The sequence below is a fragment of the Prunus mume genome, linkage group LG3 (genome assembly GCF_029339155.1).
Source record: "Prunus mume cultivar Tortuosa linkage group LG3, ASM2933915v1, whole genome shotgun sequence".
Lineage (NCBI taxonomy): Eukaryota > Viridiplantae > Streptophyta > Magnoliopsida > Rosales > Rosaceae > Prunus > Prunus mume.
In genome coordinates, this window is record NC_142700.1 from 22,271,685 (window position 1) to 22,287,835 (window position 16,151).

Here is a 16,151-nt window from a genome sequence, read left to right on the forward strand (position 1 = left end):
GGCTTTGTGCTGAATCAAATTTGTAACGAGAGAAATCTCGCTTTGTAAAATTGTTTCTCTAAATTGAACTGAAATCAGAAACTTGAATTCTAGCTAACTTGTTTCTTGTGGCTCAATGAGCTTTGGTTGCTTCAGTGTTTGAAGGCTTCTGATATCAATGGATCTTTTTGAGTTTGTCAATTGTGACTTTGAGAGTTAATTTTGTCTTGATTGATTTTTTGGCTGTGTTCTATTTGTTCACCCTCTCTCTTATTTTATAGGAAATGCTGGAGCGGGGTTTTTAACCTTTGAATAATGGGCGGCAAATCCTTAAAAAGATCTTTCTTTTTAAATGTCATATAAATGGAAAGTTATCTATTCTGGCAGAGAAGAACCATCAACAGTCAGTTCCCATGGTAGTCTTTTCTTTGCTTTTCCCAAAAAAATAAAATCAACTCATTTTGCTCTATGTTTGTTCCTTTGTAAAGAAGGAAAGACATAATCTGCCATGATGGTCAATTTGCTTTTTCTGTTTTGAACAACCCCCTTGCTTCCTACTTATCTTTTGAGAACGTAGTCTGCTTATCTCTTGGAAAGGTCACCTGCTTTAGTGCAAACTTTCTCCATATAAAAAGGGATTTTGATATTTTTTTGTTGCAGAAATTTGGAGAAGTCTTCCTTTTATACCTGCCTTCATTAACTCTCTATCAACTTATCAACTCCTCTGTGATAGTTGAAATTTTTTACTTTTCAAAGTCAGGTAGTCACGTGGGGGCTTTCTGAGAAAAGATTTGCTGATTGTCTTTTTTTGGGGTAGAGATCAAATGGTGTAAAAAAGGTTGTGTTAGTTTCTTTTAATAAAAAAACCCAAATGTTTTGTTCATGGGCCTTATTGACAAAAATGGGCTGGGCGTGCCGAGAATAGGCTCAAACTCAAGATAAACTTTGGTGGCTGCTAAAAATTAACATGGGCTTTTCTAATTTTGGGCTGGGCGTGCCAAGTTAGACCCAAACAAATATATATTTATTTATTTAAAGAAATAAACTTGAATTTAAGATACAAATATAATAATATTATGTAAAAGAATATTTAACGTTTTTGAAGTTCTTCTTACAGAAGTACTTCCAAATAGTCTATTATGTTGCTAGATAAATACCTATTTTGTCAAAGTTTGAATTTAGACAACACATTAAAAAAAAACATTCAGACAACAACTAACTTAATCAATGATTCAAATTCATAATCTTTCTCTTGTCCACATCTTAAAACTCAAGCAGACGATTAGTTTCATTTGTGCTATTGTGGCGCATAGTATTTTGGATGGCATATGTTATACAGTACAGTTCTTTTTAGCCAAGTATGTAAGATTATTGTAAGAAATAATTTATCTTTTCTTTTTCTTTTTTCTTTTTTTTTTTTTTGGTTTTTTTGGTTTTTTTCGTAAGTACAGGAACATAACTTAGCAAGAGTAACAAAATTATGGTATCTTTGCTATTCCCAATGTACATTGCATATGTGTTCTTTATATATTTTTCTAGAAAGTGTTTTGACATGTATAGCTTTTTTAGAAAGTGTTGTTGGAATATATAGCAGCTTTTTTCTTTCCTTAAAAAACGATAAATAAATAAACATGCCTTACCTTTTTTTTAAAAAAAGGGCTTTATCAAACAAGTTAAAAGCACTTTATTATAATGAAAAACGAAAGCCACTAGTGGGTCAGTCAGCGGGTATCTTAAAAAGTGTTTTTTAGAGAAGCACTTAAGTATTTCTTTATGAAAAGAAATGTCCTGTTATAAATGTCTGAAGTCTAGCACCTGCAGGCTGCAGTGCAGTGTACACCTGTGAGTAAGTGAAGTATGTACTTTCTTGCCGGTGCAGCTTTTCATTTTGTACGACTTCTGCTGAAATGCAACGTCACATGGATTCCAAATATTTTTCAGAGATGATATATTAACATCAAGGTCTTAAATATCGATAGTTTCATAAATATCTGTAGTTCAAAAACACGAAAATATTGATGAAAATATCGAAAAAATATCAATATAGATAAAAATTAGATAAAAATAATGGAAATTATGATAAATACATGAAAATTTTTAATGAAACTTTAGAAGAAGTTTATTTAGTCAATTATTTATTATTTTGACACAAAAAATTAGAAGGAAATACATTGCATAATAGGTTTGTGTGATTTAAGTTGATTATATTGGGACATGACAAACTCTGTGACTTAGAACATCCGAAGTAATTAATGAAAGAGAATTAAACACCCCTTAGTAATTTATTTATCATTTTTTAGTACAATATTTTACACTTTATAAATTGCATGATAAGATACATGAGTAACCTTATTTCACGTTATTCACTGGACATGGTACACGTTGTTATATCTATTAATTTATCAAAAATTGAAAAATAATTAAAGATGTAAACCAACTTGATTTGTCGTGAAAATTAGGCACTTTACCATGCTTAAAAAATAATAGTGAAGATTGAAAATTAACTAAGAATATAAATAAATTTATCCAATGAAGAATTAAATAGGAAATAAAGAAAATGATTATAGAAATTTAAGTAATTAAGCAATAATTTATTTCACGTTATTCATTGGACATGATACACGTTCTTATATTTTTTATTTATAAAAAATTGAAAAATAATTAAAGATGTAAACCAATTTGATTTTTTATGAAAATTAGGCACTTTACCATGCTTAAAAAATAATAGTGAAGACTAAAAATTAACTAAGAACATAAATAAATTTATCCAATGAAGAATTAAATAGCAAATAATGAAAATGATTATAGAGCTTTAAGTAATTAAGCAACAATTTGAAGGAGAATTTAGTAATGTAAGTACTTATAATGAATAATAAAATAATCAATAACATTAAATGGATTAAATAGAAAAGAAATAAATTATGTTAAGTAATTAAGTAACTAATCAACAATATAAAACAATAAGTAATTATGTTAATTTATATTTTGAGAAACAGCTTGCAAGTATTATAAATACTAGATTCCATAATTTATAATTACAGAGTGATGACTGGCGTGAAGGTTAAGTGACTCTAGATCTTGGAATGTGGAGGGGGTTCGAACCCTTGTGTGCGTGCGTTGGTTGGTGAGTTTGAATTCTTTAATTTTGCAAGTTCATAATTATCGATACTTTGTTCTCTGATTAACACACATCATGTAAGAACGACAAAGAAAAATTCTTGTCATAGACATAGAGCAAATAATATTTTCCCTACCTTTTTTTTAATACAAATTTATAAATAAACCCAATTCTAGACATGTATTTATAAAAAAAAAACTCAAACACTATTTAAACATAGAAACACACCCAAAATCAACAATTGTATATTTTTTTGGGTGTGTTTATAAATGGGTTTTGAGTGTGTGTAATGATGGGTTTTGGGTGTTGGGTTTTTTTATAATTTTAGCCCTCATTTTGGGTGTTTTAGTGAAACCCCCTTTTTTTTATTTACAAAATCTTGCATAAATACAAGCCAATCTATCTCATATGTTAAGATCAGGGGTTAATTTTCTTCACAAAACAGAATAAATACAATCTTTGTTTGACAGTTTCATTATGAAACACATAACATATTGCTCTATTGTCATTTATCCTGCATTTTATATTATCAAATTGCGAATTCTATAGTCATTTATTCGGTAGGAAGATGAAAGTTTCGTAAATTTACATATTTTCAATGATAATGGTCTCAATAATGCCGAACATAGAAAGAAAATTTTGAATTCACCTCTCAAAGTCCCTCTGGTATAGAAATTTATGATGAAATCAGCCAAATTTGTAGTTTATTAGAGAATAAGAACATGCAATTTAGGAATGAAACCTTCAAATTTGTGATTACGACAACATTTTTACTTGGCTGTGATGAGTTTAGCCCAATGGTGGTTGGATGAGTATAACTTGTAAATTTCATGTAACAAAAAGATTAAAGCACGCTTATCAAACAGAAATTGACGTTGCGGTAATGCTTACCACCCCTAATTGGTGGTGGGCAAAAATGCTCTCAATTTTAACACGTTACATCTCCTATAAGCGTACACTGACATTTAAGAGAACACTGATTAGTATTTTGTCCACAAGGTAAAAGCGATTCCTGTAATAGCGGCAAAATGCTTTAAATTGCCTTCGAGGAAGTGACAAAGTGCCAAGAAAATGAGCAAACAAATTATCGAGCAATGACATTGAGAAGATGAAAATGCCTTTTTATTCTTTCTTCGAGACAAAATATAAAGGGACCTTTCAGAAACGCATGTTCACAACAACAACAAAATTATTAAAATCAGAAATGCATATAAACCATCCAACGAACACAATTTTGATTGTAATTATTTTTCTTGGGTAGGAAGATGCAGTATTCAGCAAAGAATACTTGTACCATAGCTTAAATGGGGTATCATGGCAACTAATGTACATTTTCTGAGGAGAGCAACTAAATGTACATTTTCGGATGAGAAACTCACGCATTGGCCATTTCAACGTCACCGCAATTATCACGTACTGAAAGTTATAAACTCAAATGACCATCAACAAAACAAAAATTACTGAGCTTGTCAAGTGACCGGTTACCAGATCTGGGTTGAAACATTTTGAGGCCTATAGCGTTGTCTTCACACCACCTGTCGAAAATCAATCCAGTTTTCATAAGCGAATGGGTAGCTTACTTGCACTAGTGAAATCAAGTAATATCATGCACACTACAAGGAAGCTTAGTTGTATCAGAATAGATGATATACTTCAATCCTTGGCAATCAAATACTTCTTTGTCAATAAGAAATTTTTTAAGGGAAAAGTTGCCAAGGGGATGCCATGCCAACAGTACACATGATGCAACTTAAAAAGGAAATAGGAAAGACAAATCTAAAAAAATGAAATGATAAAGAAAGAACCTTCTTCAACCAATCAAAGAATAAGAGTCTAATTTTTATGTCCAAGCAGAAATGTTCCACCTCATAAAGGGAAAGCTGTACAGTTTCTTCCTAAACATAACACCATAAGATGCACAAGGAGGCTCACTTCAATTCTTTTTAGTTTTATTCAGTCATTATTCTTGTTTTAAAACAGTCTACCACGTTATCTTGTCTTTACCTTATCTGGACCAAAATACCATAAATTCAAAATATAGCACCAAATTTCCAAATAACTAGGCAATGAATTAACTAAATAAAACACCATTTCTTCAACCTTCTTGCATATTCATTTACTCACAAACCCTCCCTCTAACAATCATATCAGCAATAGGTAAACCTTCTCTCGGGTGGCTGTCCATACAAAAGATTCCACCTACGGTGTTGCATTTGCTTTCTAAATTGCAATGCTAGGAAAACTAAAGTGGACCCTCCAATACAGCCACATAGAAAAATGTTAACATGCAACTGCTTACGATTGCAAAGCTCCATCCAACTTCATCCCCTCCATCCTCCTCTCCCCCTCTCCCTCTCTCTCTCTCTCTCTCTCTCTCTCTCTCTCTCTCTCTCAGCACAGCCTCATGCAAAGCATTTTAAAAATCAGCCATCAACTCCACCTCCCTACAAAAATCTGATAGGACAACGTCCACAGATGACAACATTCCTCCAGTGACAGGCATTAACAGGATGGATTGTCCTTTTAACCATTCTCCAGCCACTCAGTACTACTTGGTGGCTTCCCTTTCCAATTATTATGTGACATCGTGAATCAATTCATTACTTACATACCTAAAGAAATATTTTTCTTTGATAATACACAGTTGATTTTTCTTGTCATTATCATGGTGAAAAAACAAGAATCGCCCACCTTTATTTTCACGTTCTTTAACCTGCGCAAGTGCTACGGAAATTTTAGCACCAACAAGTGCATTGTTCTTCACCAGTGCAATGTCTAATTGTTGGTTAAGAATTTGAGTTGATAAATCAAACAACATCAACAAGTGCATTATTCTTCATACTGCAATGCCTAAGAAATGCTTTCCAAGACAGCCTCCAATACATCTTAGACTTGGAGAAGTCACCACCATAGGTTAGGGCACAGAAAATGAACATAACGATATTATTGTGCAAAGAATAATAGATGAAGGATACTCGAAGCCAGAGAAGCTCCTCCAGTTAATTCATTAACTCTCGCAAGCAAAAATGGAGTTGCAGCATTTCCAATTATGTTCTTATCCCTGACAAAGCAAATTCATTTTTAGTAATTTAAAAAATTGAGTAAAAAATATTATTAACAGAAACAGGTGACTGTAGATTATTGATGAGAGGAAAATCAGTTTACCTAGCTTCTTCAAGAGCTCTCTTGATTGCAGACTCAATTAACCTTCCAGAAGCTGCGTGCTCTTTGGGAATTGGAACAGCAATCAAAATTCCAGTTCCAAGCTGAAGTTTCAGGTTCGCATCTATAAAACAAAAAATAAGACTATTCACAACAGGGGTATTACTTTAAATTTTGCATATAATTTCTTCTAGAAAAATAAATGAATTCACTTTTGTAACTTGCCTATAAGCTGAGCACAGTCTTCTGGGGTATCTACACGGCAAGGCACCTAGATTTTCAAGTCATGATTGAACCAAAGCCATCAGTCAGATATATATTTGAAACAAATTATGTTAAACATGTGGGCATAAATGGTCCAACATAAAGTTTTCTGCATTTGCATATAAGCTGAGCAGTCTTCTTTCCTTCCATGTATTATCACCATAAAGTTTTCTACATTTCACACTTAGCATTTCTCTGACCAGAGAGACGTGTTTCTTTGATTCTGTCCCAGTTCAGCAATAACAAAATGGTGCTCCACTGTAACCAAAGAAAAAGGTGATCCTCAGTTGACCAGTTTTTTATTACTTGAGAACTGAACATAGCAGTTGAACCTAGGGTCTCTATCCCCACCCCACCTCTCCCATGCCAATTGTGCTAAGGCTCATGACCCTAGCAGTTGGGCCAACATATCAAAATGAGAGAGAGGCTGACATTCAGTCTGCTCCAGACGCGCAATCAGGAACAGTTTTTCTTCCTACTAACCTCTAAAGAGGTTTCGCTGATCGTTTTCTGGCCATCAAGATGATCAAGTGAACTCAACTTTACGTGGATGGGTTTTATTCCATAGCAAATATGGTAATAGCAGAAACAGAAAACAGAAGCACTGAAGGCAAAATTGTGGTTAAACGCCATTTTTAAACATGAATTTGATTGAGGATAGAACAACATTGATAACACTATTGTTGTTAGATGGAGAAACATAGCATTTTGAAAGAGAGTTGACCATCAATACCTTGCAACCACTTGTTTCAGAGAAAAATGATGGAAATTCATTGGTCCTATAAGCAGCAACACAAACTCCCTGAGTTTCCTTTTTTTTTTTTTTCAATAACCAAAAAAAAAAAAAAAAACAGTTATTTATAGTTGACAATCTGTGCTCTATTACTTGTAATCATATACATGAGATAGTTTAGTGCAGACCAAATATTCAAGGGTCCTTGGGACATCCAATATTGATTTTACACCAGCAGAGATGACAGCTACTGGTGTCCTTCCAAGCTCAGTAAGATCAGAAGATATGTCCATTGCTGCAAAAGGAAAATAAAATTTTGCAACATTAATATCGCACCATAACAAACTCCTTTAACATCCGAACAGACAGTCTGCAAACATTTTTGGGCCCAAGGTGAAGAGTTTCAAATAAATATCAATTTCTTTATATGAACCATACGAGGCAAGATAAACATGCGAGTCGTTGAGTTGCAGCACGCGCATAAGAGCCACAGACGAAGTAATAGGTCTTTATACAATATTAGTTATTTATGCAACAATGGGCAAAAGGACTTGCAATGATAATCTCCAGCTCTAGAAATCTGGGGGACTTTATATATGAGCAGTAATTATCCACAAATTAAAGTTTCACATACATTTTGGTAAGAAAGATACTGTAGACTGCTGTTGGTTTCTATCTCTTTTGCACAGAATTCAATGGATAGCTTTTTTGAAAGCAATGGTTGCAACATGTTTGTGCATGTTAAGTTGTCCAAGAATTATTTCATCTCTATAGGGCCAATATGTGACAACAGATGACAATGGATCTTATATGGTTTCAAAAATTATGTTCTGAACAGTCTCAGTTAACTCAGTTTTTTGATCTCTTAATTTAAGAGTTAAATGTATTTTTATATGCAGGGGCAGCTCTTGAATTTCACAAAGTCGTGGTCATACTTTTATATTTTCCGTAGTTAACTTTGTTCTATGATTTTCTCTGAATATTAAGAGTATGCTGATATTTCCTTGGACTTAAGTTAGTCCCTGACTTTCTAGTCCTAATAGGAAAAGGTGGTTTTATATTAAAATATCATTCTAGTCCTTAACTTAGCATTGGATAATGGGATATTCACTATTTTGAGTGTGTAGAATGTGTTAAGGGAGTCTCCATATGTGTGTGTATTTGTAACTGTTCATAAGTTAGTGTTCACATTCCTAGAGGAGTCCCAAAATCCCTCTTTTTCTGACTTCTTTGCAGCATCATCAGTAGATATTTTTCTTACCCAACTAAACCAAAAGTTCTGAACCTCAAATAACCATTTTAAACAGCCCTGAAAAACTATACATCAGCTGCTTCCCTGAACAGCCCTGAAAGCAGGCCCTATCTGCCTACTAAATTTCCCAGCCATTTTCCTATTCCCAATTTAAACCTGAATACCAAAACCCTCAAGTGAACTTTTAAACATCCTCAAAACCCATAATCTGCTGCTTCCTAGAAAAGCCCTACATCCGGATTTCGAGAAAGTCATCCCCTGTTTGCCTATTAAATTCCCCTGCCAGAATGTGATATAAAAAAACCCTAAACCCTAAACCTATTCTGCCATCTCCATAATATCTAGAACCTAATCTACTCCAAGAAAGCCAAGGATACAAGCCGACATAGAAGGGTTCCTAATCTGTCCTACATTAGAGTCCTTTGTCTACGATGTTGCTTATCTGTACTCCAATATAGACCATCTGGTGAGCCATAGACTCAAGTAACACAGAAGCCATATGAATTGGCTTGGATTAGGAGAAAAATCAACAATGAAGATATTAGGAATATGGCCATATGAAGTCATGACTCCTTGACTTTTGATATCCAAAAGCATGGGTGGGGACATGAACAAAGCAGATTTCTTTTATGGACTGTTAGCAATAAATAACACCAATATATATGTAGCATTGAACTCACTATGCTCCCCATGTCTATGTACTCCTCCAATCCCTCCAGTAACAAACAATGGTATGCCAACCTGCAAGAATATGCAGTATCAAGTATTAGAAAAACATTCATTAATATAATGACAGAAATAGCTTTCTTTATTTTTGTATAAAGTAAACAAGAAAAGAAGTCCTTCGGGAAAGCTGATCATAGATTGGTTACCATAGAAGCAAAAAACATGGTTGCAGAAACAGTAGTTGCTCCATTCCCTCTGGTTGCCACCTAAACAAGAGTCAGCACGTCATCTTGTAAATTTGGCATCAGAAATGACTGTGGAGGAATTATAGCGACGATTCAGGAATTCCATTTGTCAGAAAGTTCTTGAGCATACGTCATAACAGAGTAGGGAACCTCATAATTATGTGGCTATGAAGGTTATTTTATGTAGAAACCAGCATGCTAATAAAAGCGGAAGTATAGGTCGCAGACAATTTTGAACATGTAAGTTCAATGCCACAGATTGAGCCAACAAAATAATCATTTTATGGTGGTGTAAGTATTGAGGTGTGCTTTCTCAAATTATGCGGGTCTAAATTTGTCAACTTCTTGGCACGTCTTCTGCTATCACCATATATGGCTAGCAGCACAACACAGAATATAAAACTAAGAGTTCAGCATGTTCCATTGATCATATTGGCTAATACTATCAGATAGAATAAGTGCAATGCATCAGTTACTCACAACATGTGCGATGTCTCTTCGAGCTGTCTTCTGAGCTCTGGGTCCGAGATTGGCAAGCTTCTCCAGTTCTTCCATACTCAGACCTACACAAAGAAATAATTAGGCAACAAAAAGGAAAAACAAAAAGAAAAGAATCATGTCATCAAGCACCCTCCAGAGTAATAATTTAATTTGTGACAAAAATTCTCTTAGCAGATGATACCATTCCATAAGAATACTGTATAGTATTTTCTGAAATCGCTAAGTAATTTTATCCCTCTAGTTTGTAATTCAGTGGGACAAATTTCGCTTTGTAACCAGTGGGACAAATCATAGCACAATCATAAGAAGACATATATTAGAATTTAACAAAAGCTACCTCCAAGCCTAAATATTCATCAAGAAAACAGAAGAACAAAGTTAAAAATAAACACCTACGCAAGGTATGCCATCCAAAATAGCAATCGTGGCAGGAACAGCTCCATTTTCCCTCACAACTGCCTCAACTTCCCTTGCAGTTTCCAAGTTCTTAGGATAGGGCATCCCTGAACATAAGGAAAAACAAAATTCAGCAAGAAAGTCAAAAAGTGCAGTTCCTCACATACACATAAGCACTGCCCATGAACCTATTCACACATAATCAGCTATCAGTACGGAGCCATACTCCTGTTTCCACGAATCAAACCCGCAACCATGTCATTCGAAGTACCTCAAACCATTGGGTCAAAGCGCAACGTATAATGTATCAAAATCGAATGAATTATGATACCATACAAAATCCAAATTGGGTTTCATTTAATTAACTCAAAAGGGAAAATCATGGAAGAAAAGGAAAAGGAAAACAACTGAAAATACAACAAATTACATAATGAGAGAGAGAGAGAGAGTTACCATGGGAAATAATGGTGGATTCAAGAGCAACAACAGCATGGTCATTTGACAAAGCTTCAGAAACCTCTGGAGAAATCTTGATAAACCCCACACCACCCTTAAAAAAGAAAATGGAAAGTAAAAACTCTAGAAATGGGAAATTTGGTAGACAATGTCAAAAAGAAAAAGAAAACCAAAAGATTAAACGAAAGAAAAAAAGGGGAAGATGTGATTGGAGTGTTAGGTACCTTATTTGAGTGCGAGGGATGCAAGTGTCCGTGGAGATTAGAGAGTCTTGAGAGAGCCGAAGAAGACGACGCCATACCCTTTTCCTGTTTACTTATGTTTCCTGTTTTTGTTTTTATTTTCTTAATATTTGCTAGAATCACATGTTTAGGACTTTGCTTGGTGTTTTAAGATGGGATAAGTAGTGGGTTATGGGATATAGTTGTTCTTATTTTGTAGTTAGTACTGTTGATAGTGGCTGGCTGAAGAGCTCTCTCTTTTGTAGGATACACATTATAAAGTTGTACAACTGCATGGAATAAGAAAGAAGATGATTATTAACCAGATAACTTTGAGTTCCATAAACCCCATTTAAAAGAGGTCAAGGGTTGCTTCATAAGCCCAAATTTCATATTGTTATTCCCAGTATTTTCCTTCAATTCATATAATATAATAGTGTTAGAGTATTTTCACCCATTTGTCATGTCAAAAGGCAAGGGGAGGCAAGAGTTATTACTATTCACATTAATTGTGCTGCCCTTGCAATTTTTTTTGTTGGTTTTCCATCCATTGTCATGACAATCTAAATGCAACCACTATTCACATGAGATATGAGGAGAGGAATTTGTATAGAGTTTTGGTGTGGGAAATGAAGAATATGGCTAGATATTTTATTTTAAAAAATTGAAATTTTTGGTTTATTTATTTATTTATTTATTTTTGTTGCTGACGTCATCACTAACGTCACAGCCCTTAGGCAACAGCTCGAGCTGTTCTTGGCTTTTGGCCTTCTAGGGTTTAGTGGAGCCCATGCCTTGCCTGGGCTGTTTTGTACAACTAGAAATGACTTCACGGGCCTAAGCCTCCTCTTGCTCGGACTGGGGGGTGCGGTGGAAATGCTCTTAGGAGTCACACTTGTAAGTTGTAAAGTGGCAAACACGCCCGTGACATAGCAATTTGCTTCCTTGTTAAAAGAGAGCACCCATGTTTTGCAATTGAAAAAATAAATATAATAAACTATTGTATTAACAAAAGGAAGTGTTCAGAATAAGCGAAATTTAGGAAAAAACCCAAAAGAAACAAGCAGCTCTTAAAAACACCCAAAAACTTTTCAAAATGGCAAAAAAGCTCATTATCTTTAGCTTTAGAGACATGCAAGTCCTACAGCCCTTTCCTCCGCCATCAGCATGTGAAGATTTTGTCTTCAAGCAAGCAGGCCATGTGAAGCCTTGTCCTTTTTCCAGCAGCAGCAACAATAGTATATCATAACATACTTTTAAGAGCTTTTGTTTGTTTGTACATATGAATCTGAAATAATCATGTGAGTCCGTTGGCTTGTATAGTGTGTGCATGTGAAGTTCATATGAAACTTCAGAGAGTAAGAGAGATAGAGAGTTTCAGATAGAGAAGAACTCTTCTTCTCATCCTTAGCTTCTTCTTTTCTTCTCATCCTTAGCCATGGTAGAAGTCGGTGTAATTTGTGTATATAGTTTGTAATTCCGAAGAAAGAAGTACAGAACACCAGAGAAGAAAAAATCTCAGTACTTCCTCTTTCAAGCTTTCAATCAATAAAACTCTCTTTGTTCATATACTTTCTTTTATCCACTTATTATAGTTCTTACTCCGACTATTATTAATACCGTCGACCACTGTTTATACCTGTAATAACAGTAGTTCCAGCAACATAAGCAATTAAGTAAGTCATTTTTCTCTTTTATTTTTAGTTTTCTTAGTAGACTTCTTGTCCAAAACAGAAAAACACTATTCATAATTATGTTATTATCTTGCTAAACTGACGATCAATACTTTGTTTGAGCACTTGGTCATGTTTGATATTTGCCATAATAATAATTGGACGTCTGTCAGGGAACCTCTGAGTTCTGCTCCATAGCCCTTTAAGTTGGCGTCTTTGCAGTTCCATGTTCTAAGCATGGTGTCTGGTTGTTATTTTGGCCTTTAGAAAACCTTGACCGAGAGCCCTTGTTCAAAATGGTATCAGAGCTTTAGTTTAGCACTTTAATAATATAGTTATACCAGTAAAGTACCTTGAGGACAGAAGTCAATCAACATAACTGATAAAAACCAACGTTTTATAACATGTTAAAATTTTGTTACCAGAATCACCAATTAAGAATAACAAATCTTTTGCATGTTTGGCCCTTGGTGGACATCTATTAGAATAAAAGAAAGGTTGCAGGAATTAAAGAAACGGAAAGTAGAATACCAAAAAGAAATTAGGAATCTAGAAGAATTAATAAGATCACCAGAAGTAGATAATTAACCTAGAAGAAAGTTAGAAATCCAAAATAGCATAACAAGAAACCAGTACCATTTAGAAGTCTGTAAAAAATCAATAGAAGCTTTCCAGGAGCATTTAGGCATCTTAAAAGAAAAAGGAAGACTTAGATAAATTTTATGATAAAATACCTTAATTTAGAAATTAGTGAACAACAGAAGAAAAAATTAACTCTAGATAATAATACATTAGTTTGTTATTTTCCACAAAAAGAACATAAACATCTTTTACATAGTAGTAGTAATCCCTTAGAAAATAGTATTATTGACCTTTTGATTAGTCAAGCAGAAAGTGTAAAATTTGAACATAACAAAAATAATAGAATAATTCAACAGTTACTAGAATATTTTCAGAAAAATTCCTTAAAAACAATTAGACAAAACTTAGACTATATAACCTCCCAATTAGAAGATAATAATAGGAATATCCAAAGATTCCCTAGTAAGAAAGAAATAAAAGACCTTATAGATTTTATAGATAGTAAGCCAAAACAAATAGAACTTCAATCATTAGAAATTATTAAACAGTTAAAATTAGAAGTGCAAAAAATACAGTTAGTACAAAAAACATTAACTGAACAAGTAGAAAAGTTACATAGTAAAATGGATAGACTTTTAGTTTGATGACATATTCTAAAATTAATAATAAATATATCAAAGCATTAGAAGAAGTTGGTCAACTAGATAAGGAACCAGTAGGTCTTATAGAATTTACAACATCTGTAGTAAGTAGTAATATCCCTATAAGACAAAATAATTTAATTATCCAATTAATTTTAAATTTAGCCGAAAAATTAGATCAATTAGAAGAACAAATAACAAAAATTAATCAAGTAGTACACAATACCACTTCCACACTACCTAAAGACTTAGTTAATAAATTAGAAAATTTAACCTTAGGAAATAATCCTCATAGAAGAAAAAGTAGAATAAATCCATTTGATAATAGTAAATGGAACTCTTTAGAAGAAAAGGAAAAGAAATAGTTAGAACAGAAGATACATACCCTAGTGAACAAGAAGCACAAGAATTTCTTAGAAAAGGCTTTGAAAAATCACATAAAAATAAATATAATTTATATCATTTAGGAAGATTTGAAAATAGGCATAGTATTGTAAGTAGTATCAGTCAACATGAAGTAAGTTGTATAGATAAAGAAGTAACTCTTAATTTACTTAGTAACACAGCAATAGAACATCTTAGAAAATCACATTATCAACAAATTCATATAGGAACAATTATGATAGGAATAGCTGGACTCACTAGAGCACAAGTAGGAACCAAAGCACTAGTATACATATATGATGACAGATGGGATAACCATCAACAAGCAGCTATAACTACAGCAGAAGTAGATCTTAGCACAAACTTAGCAGTCATAGGATGTATTCCTGATTATGTCATGAATATTAGAGAATTTAGTAAACATATTAAAATTAGCATAAGAACAAAAAATTATAATATGAAAGGTGAGTACAAAAATTTAAGCATCAGTCTTATGTATGTAGGAAAAATTTCAAACTGTTATAATTACAAATTTAATGTAGAATTCCAAAATTTAGTACAAACTTTTGGTAGTAAACATGTTAATATGATAGGGGCAAAACCAGTAGATAATAGTTTTTTAGAAGGAACAGAATGGATTTTACCTAATTTACAAGTAGCAACAAATAAACAACCTGATAAGGCACAAATTTTTGAAAATCGTATAGGTGAAGCAGTAGTAAGATTTACTAATTATAAACAAATAAATGATATAGAAGACTTAGAAAGTGAATTAGATGAAGACCAATATAGTTCATCTGGACCATCTATAGCCCCTGCAAGTAGAACAGATCAACAAAATCTTAGGCAAACTAATGAACCATATAGATAAAATAATGAAGAAACCGGTAGAAATGCTTTTCAACAAGAAGCATTTGGAATAAGAAAAAATAGAATCCCTTATAAAGGAATTGAACAAATTAGTTTAGCAGGAAATATATTAAATTTAGATCATGTAGATCCACAGGATTGGGAAAAAACTATAGAAAGATGGGAAAAAGGATGTGTACATGCAGCATTAATGTTAGATTTTAGTAATAATAAAGATATGTTAGATTACTTTGAGCATACTTTAGATGGAATGGTTTTTGATTATTTTCAAGCATGAAAAACTAAAAATCCAATAGAACATCAAGCAGCAAAAGAAATGTTTAATATAGATGCTTTTGTTAAATTAATTAAATATGAATTTCTAGACCATAATAGATTAGATGGTAGAAATGAACAAGAACAAATTAGAGCCATAAGAAATTTAGAACAATTACAAATTTGTGATTTGCAATATATTAGTGAATATACTTCAGACTTTTTCAAGTATTTAGGAAGAACATGTAGAATTGATGATCTTAATCTGTTAGATACTTATATGACAAAAATTAAAGGACCAATAGGAGAAAGAATTTGGAATGAATGGCAGAAACACCCTAGGAAACTAGATGTATCCATAGGTGCAAGAATACAACATGTATATGATATATTACGATCAGAATGTAGTCAAATAAAAGCAAAAAGACAAATTAGAAAACAGTTTTACATGAGTTGTAAAAACATAGATTTACCTAAACAATATGGATGTCATAGAAAATTTAGGCAGAAGAAGTCATATAGAAAAAGCTATATAAAATACAAACCTTATAAACAACAAAATAAAAATTTTAGAATACAACCTTCCAAAACTTTTAGAAGAAGAAAATATATCCCTAAGCAATTTAGGAAAAGAACAAATAAACCATGGATTAGAAAGTATAAAGTACCTAATAAAAGTACATGTAAATGTTATCTTTGTGGTGAAGTAGGACATATTAGACCTAAGTGTCCCAAATTAGGAAAACAACCTAG

General features: G+C 33.0%; 1 protein-coding gene across 1 annotated transcript; it reads right to left on the reverse strand.

Moving 5' to 3' along the window:
• Window positions 1–4,286: 4,286 nt before the first annotated feature.
• On the reverse strand, window positions 4,287–11,185 carry LOC103326776 (indigoidine synthase A family protein). Its single transcript, XM_008229014.3, has 13 exons — window positions 10,997–11,185; window positions 10,770–10,866; window positions 10,313–10,423; window positions 9,900–9,982; window positions 9,381–9,440; window positions 9,189–9,249; window positions 7,445–7,551; window positions 7,257–7,334; window positions 6,485–6,530; window positions 6,263–6,383; window positions 6,073–6,158; window positions 5,789–5,872; window positions 4,287–4,632 (listed from the first exon to the last, which is right to left on the reverse strand). The coding sequence occupies exons 1-13, from the start codon at window positions 11,069–11,071 to the stop codon at window positions 4,610–4,612; spliced, it is 1,032 nt and encodes a 343-aa protein (XP_008227236.2). The 5' UTR covers window positions 11,072–11,185; the 3' UTR covers window positions 4,287–4,609.
• Window positions 11,186–16,151: the final 4,966 nt, after the last annotated feature.

Bases quoted from the DNA above. Each gene is read 5' to 3' on its own strand.
- LOC103326776 (XM_008229014.3), bottom strand. From the start codon at position 11,071: ATGGCGTCGTCTTCTTCGGCTCTCTCAAGACTCTCTAATCTCCACGGA. The intron at 10,867-10,996 runs GTACCTAACACT...TTCTTTTTTAAG, and splicing joins ATCCCTCGCACTCAAATAAG to GGTGGTGTGGGGTTTATCAA. The intron at 6,159-6,262 runs GTAAACTGATTT...TTGCTTTGTCAG, and splicing joins AGAGCTCTTGAAGAAGCTAG to GGATAAGAACATAATTGGAA.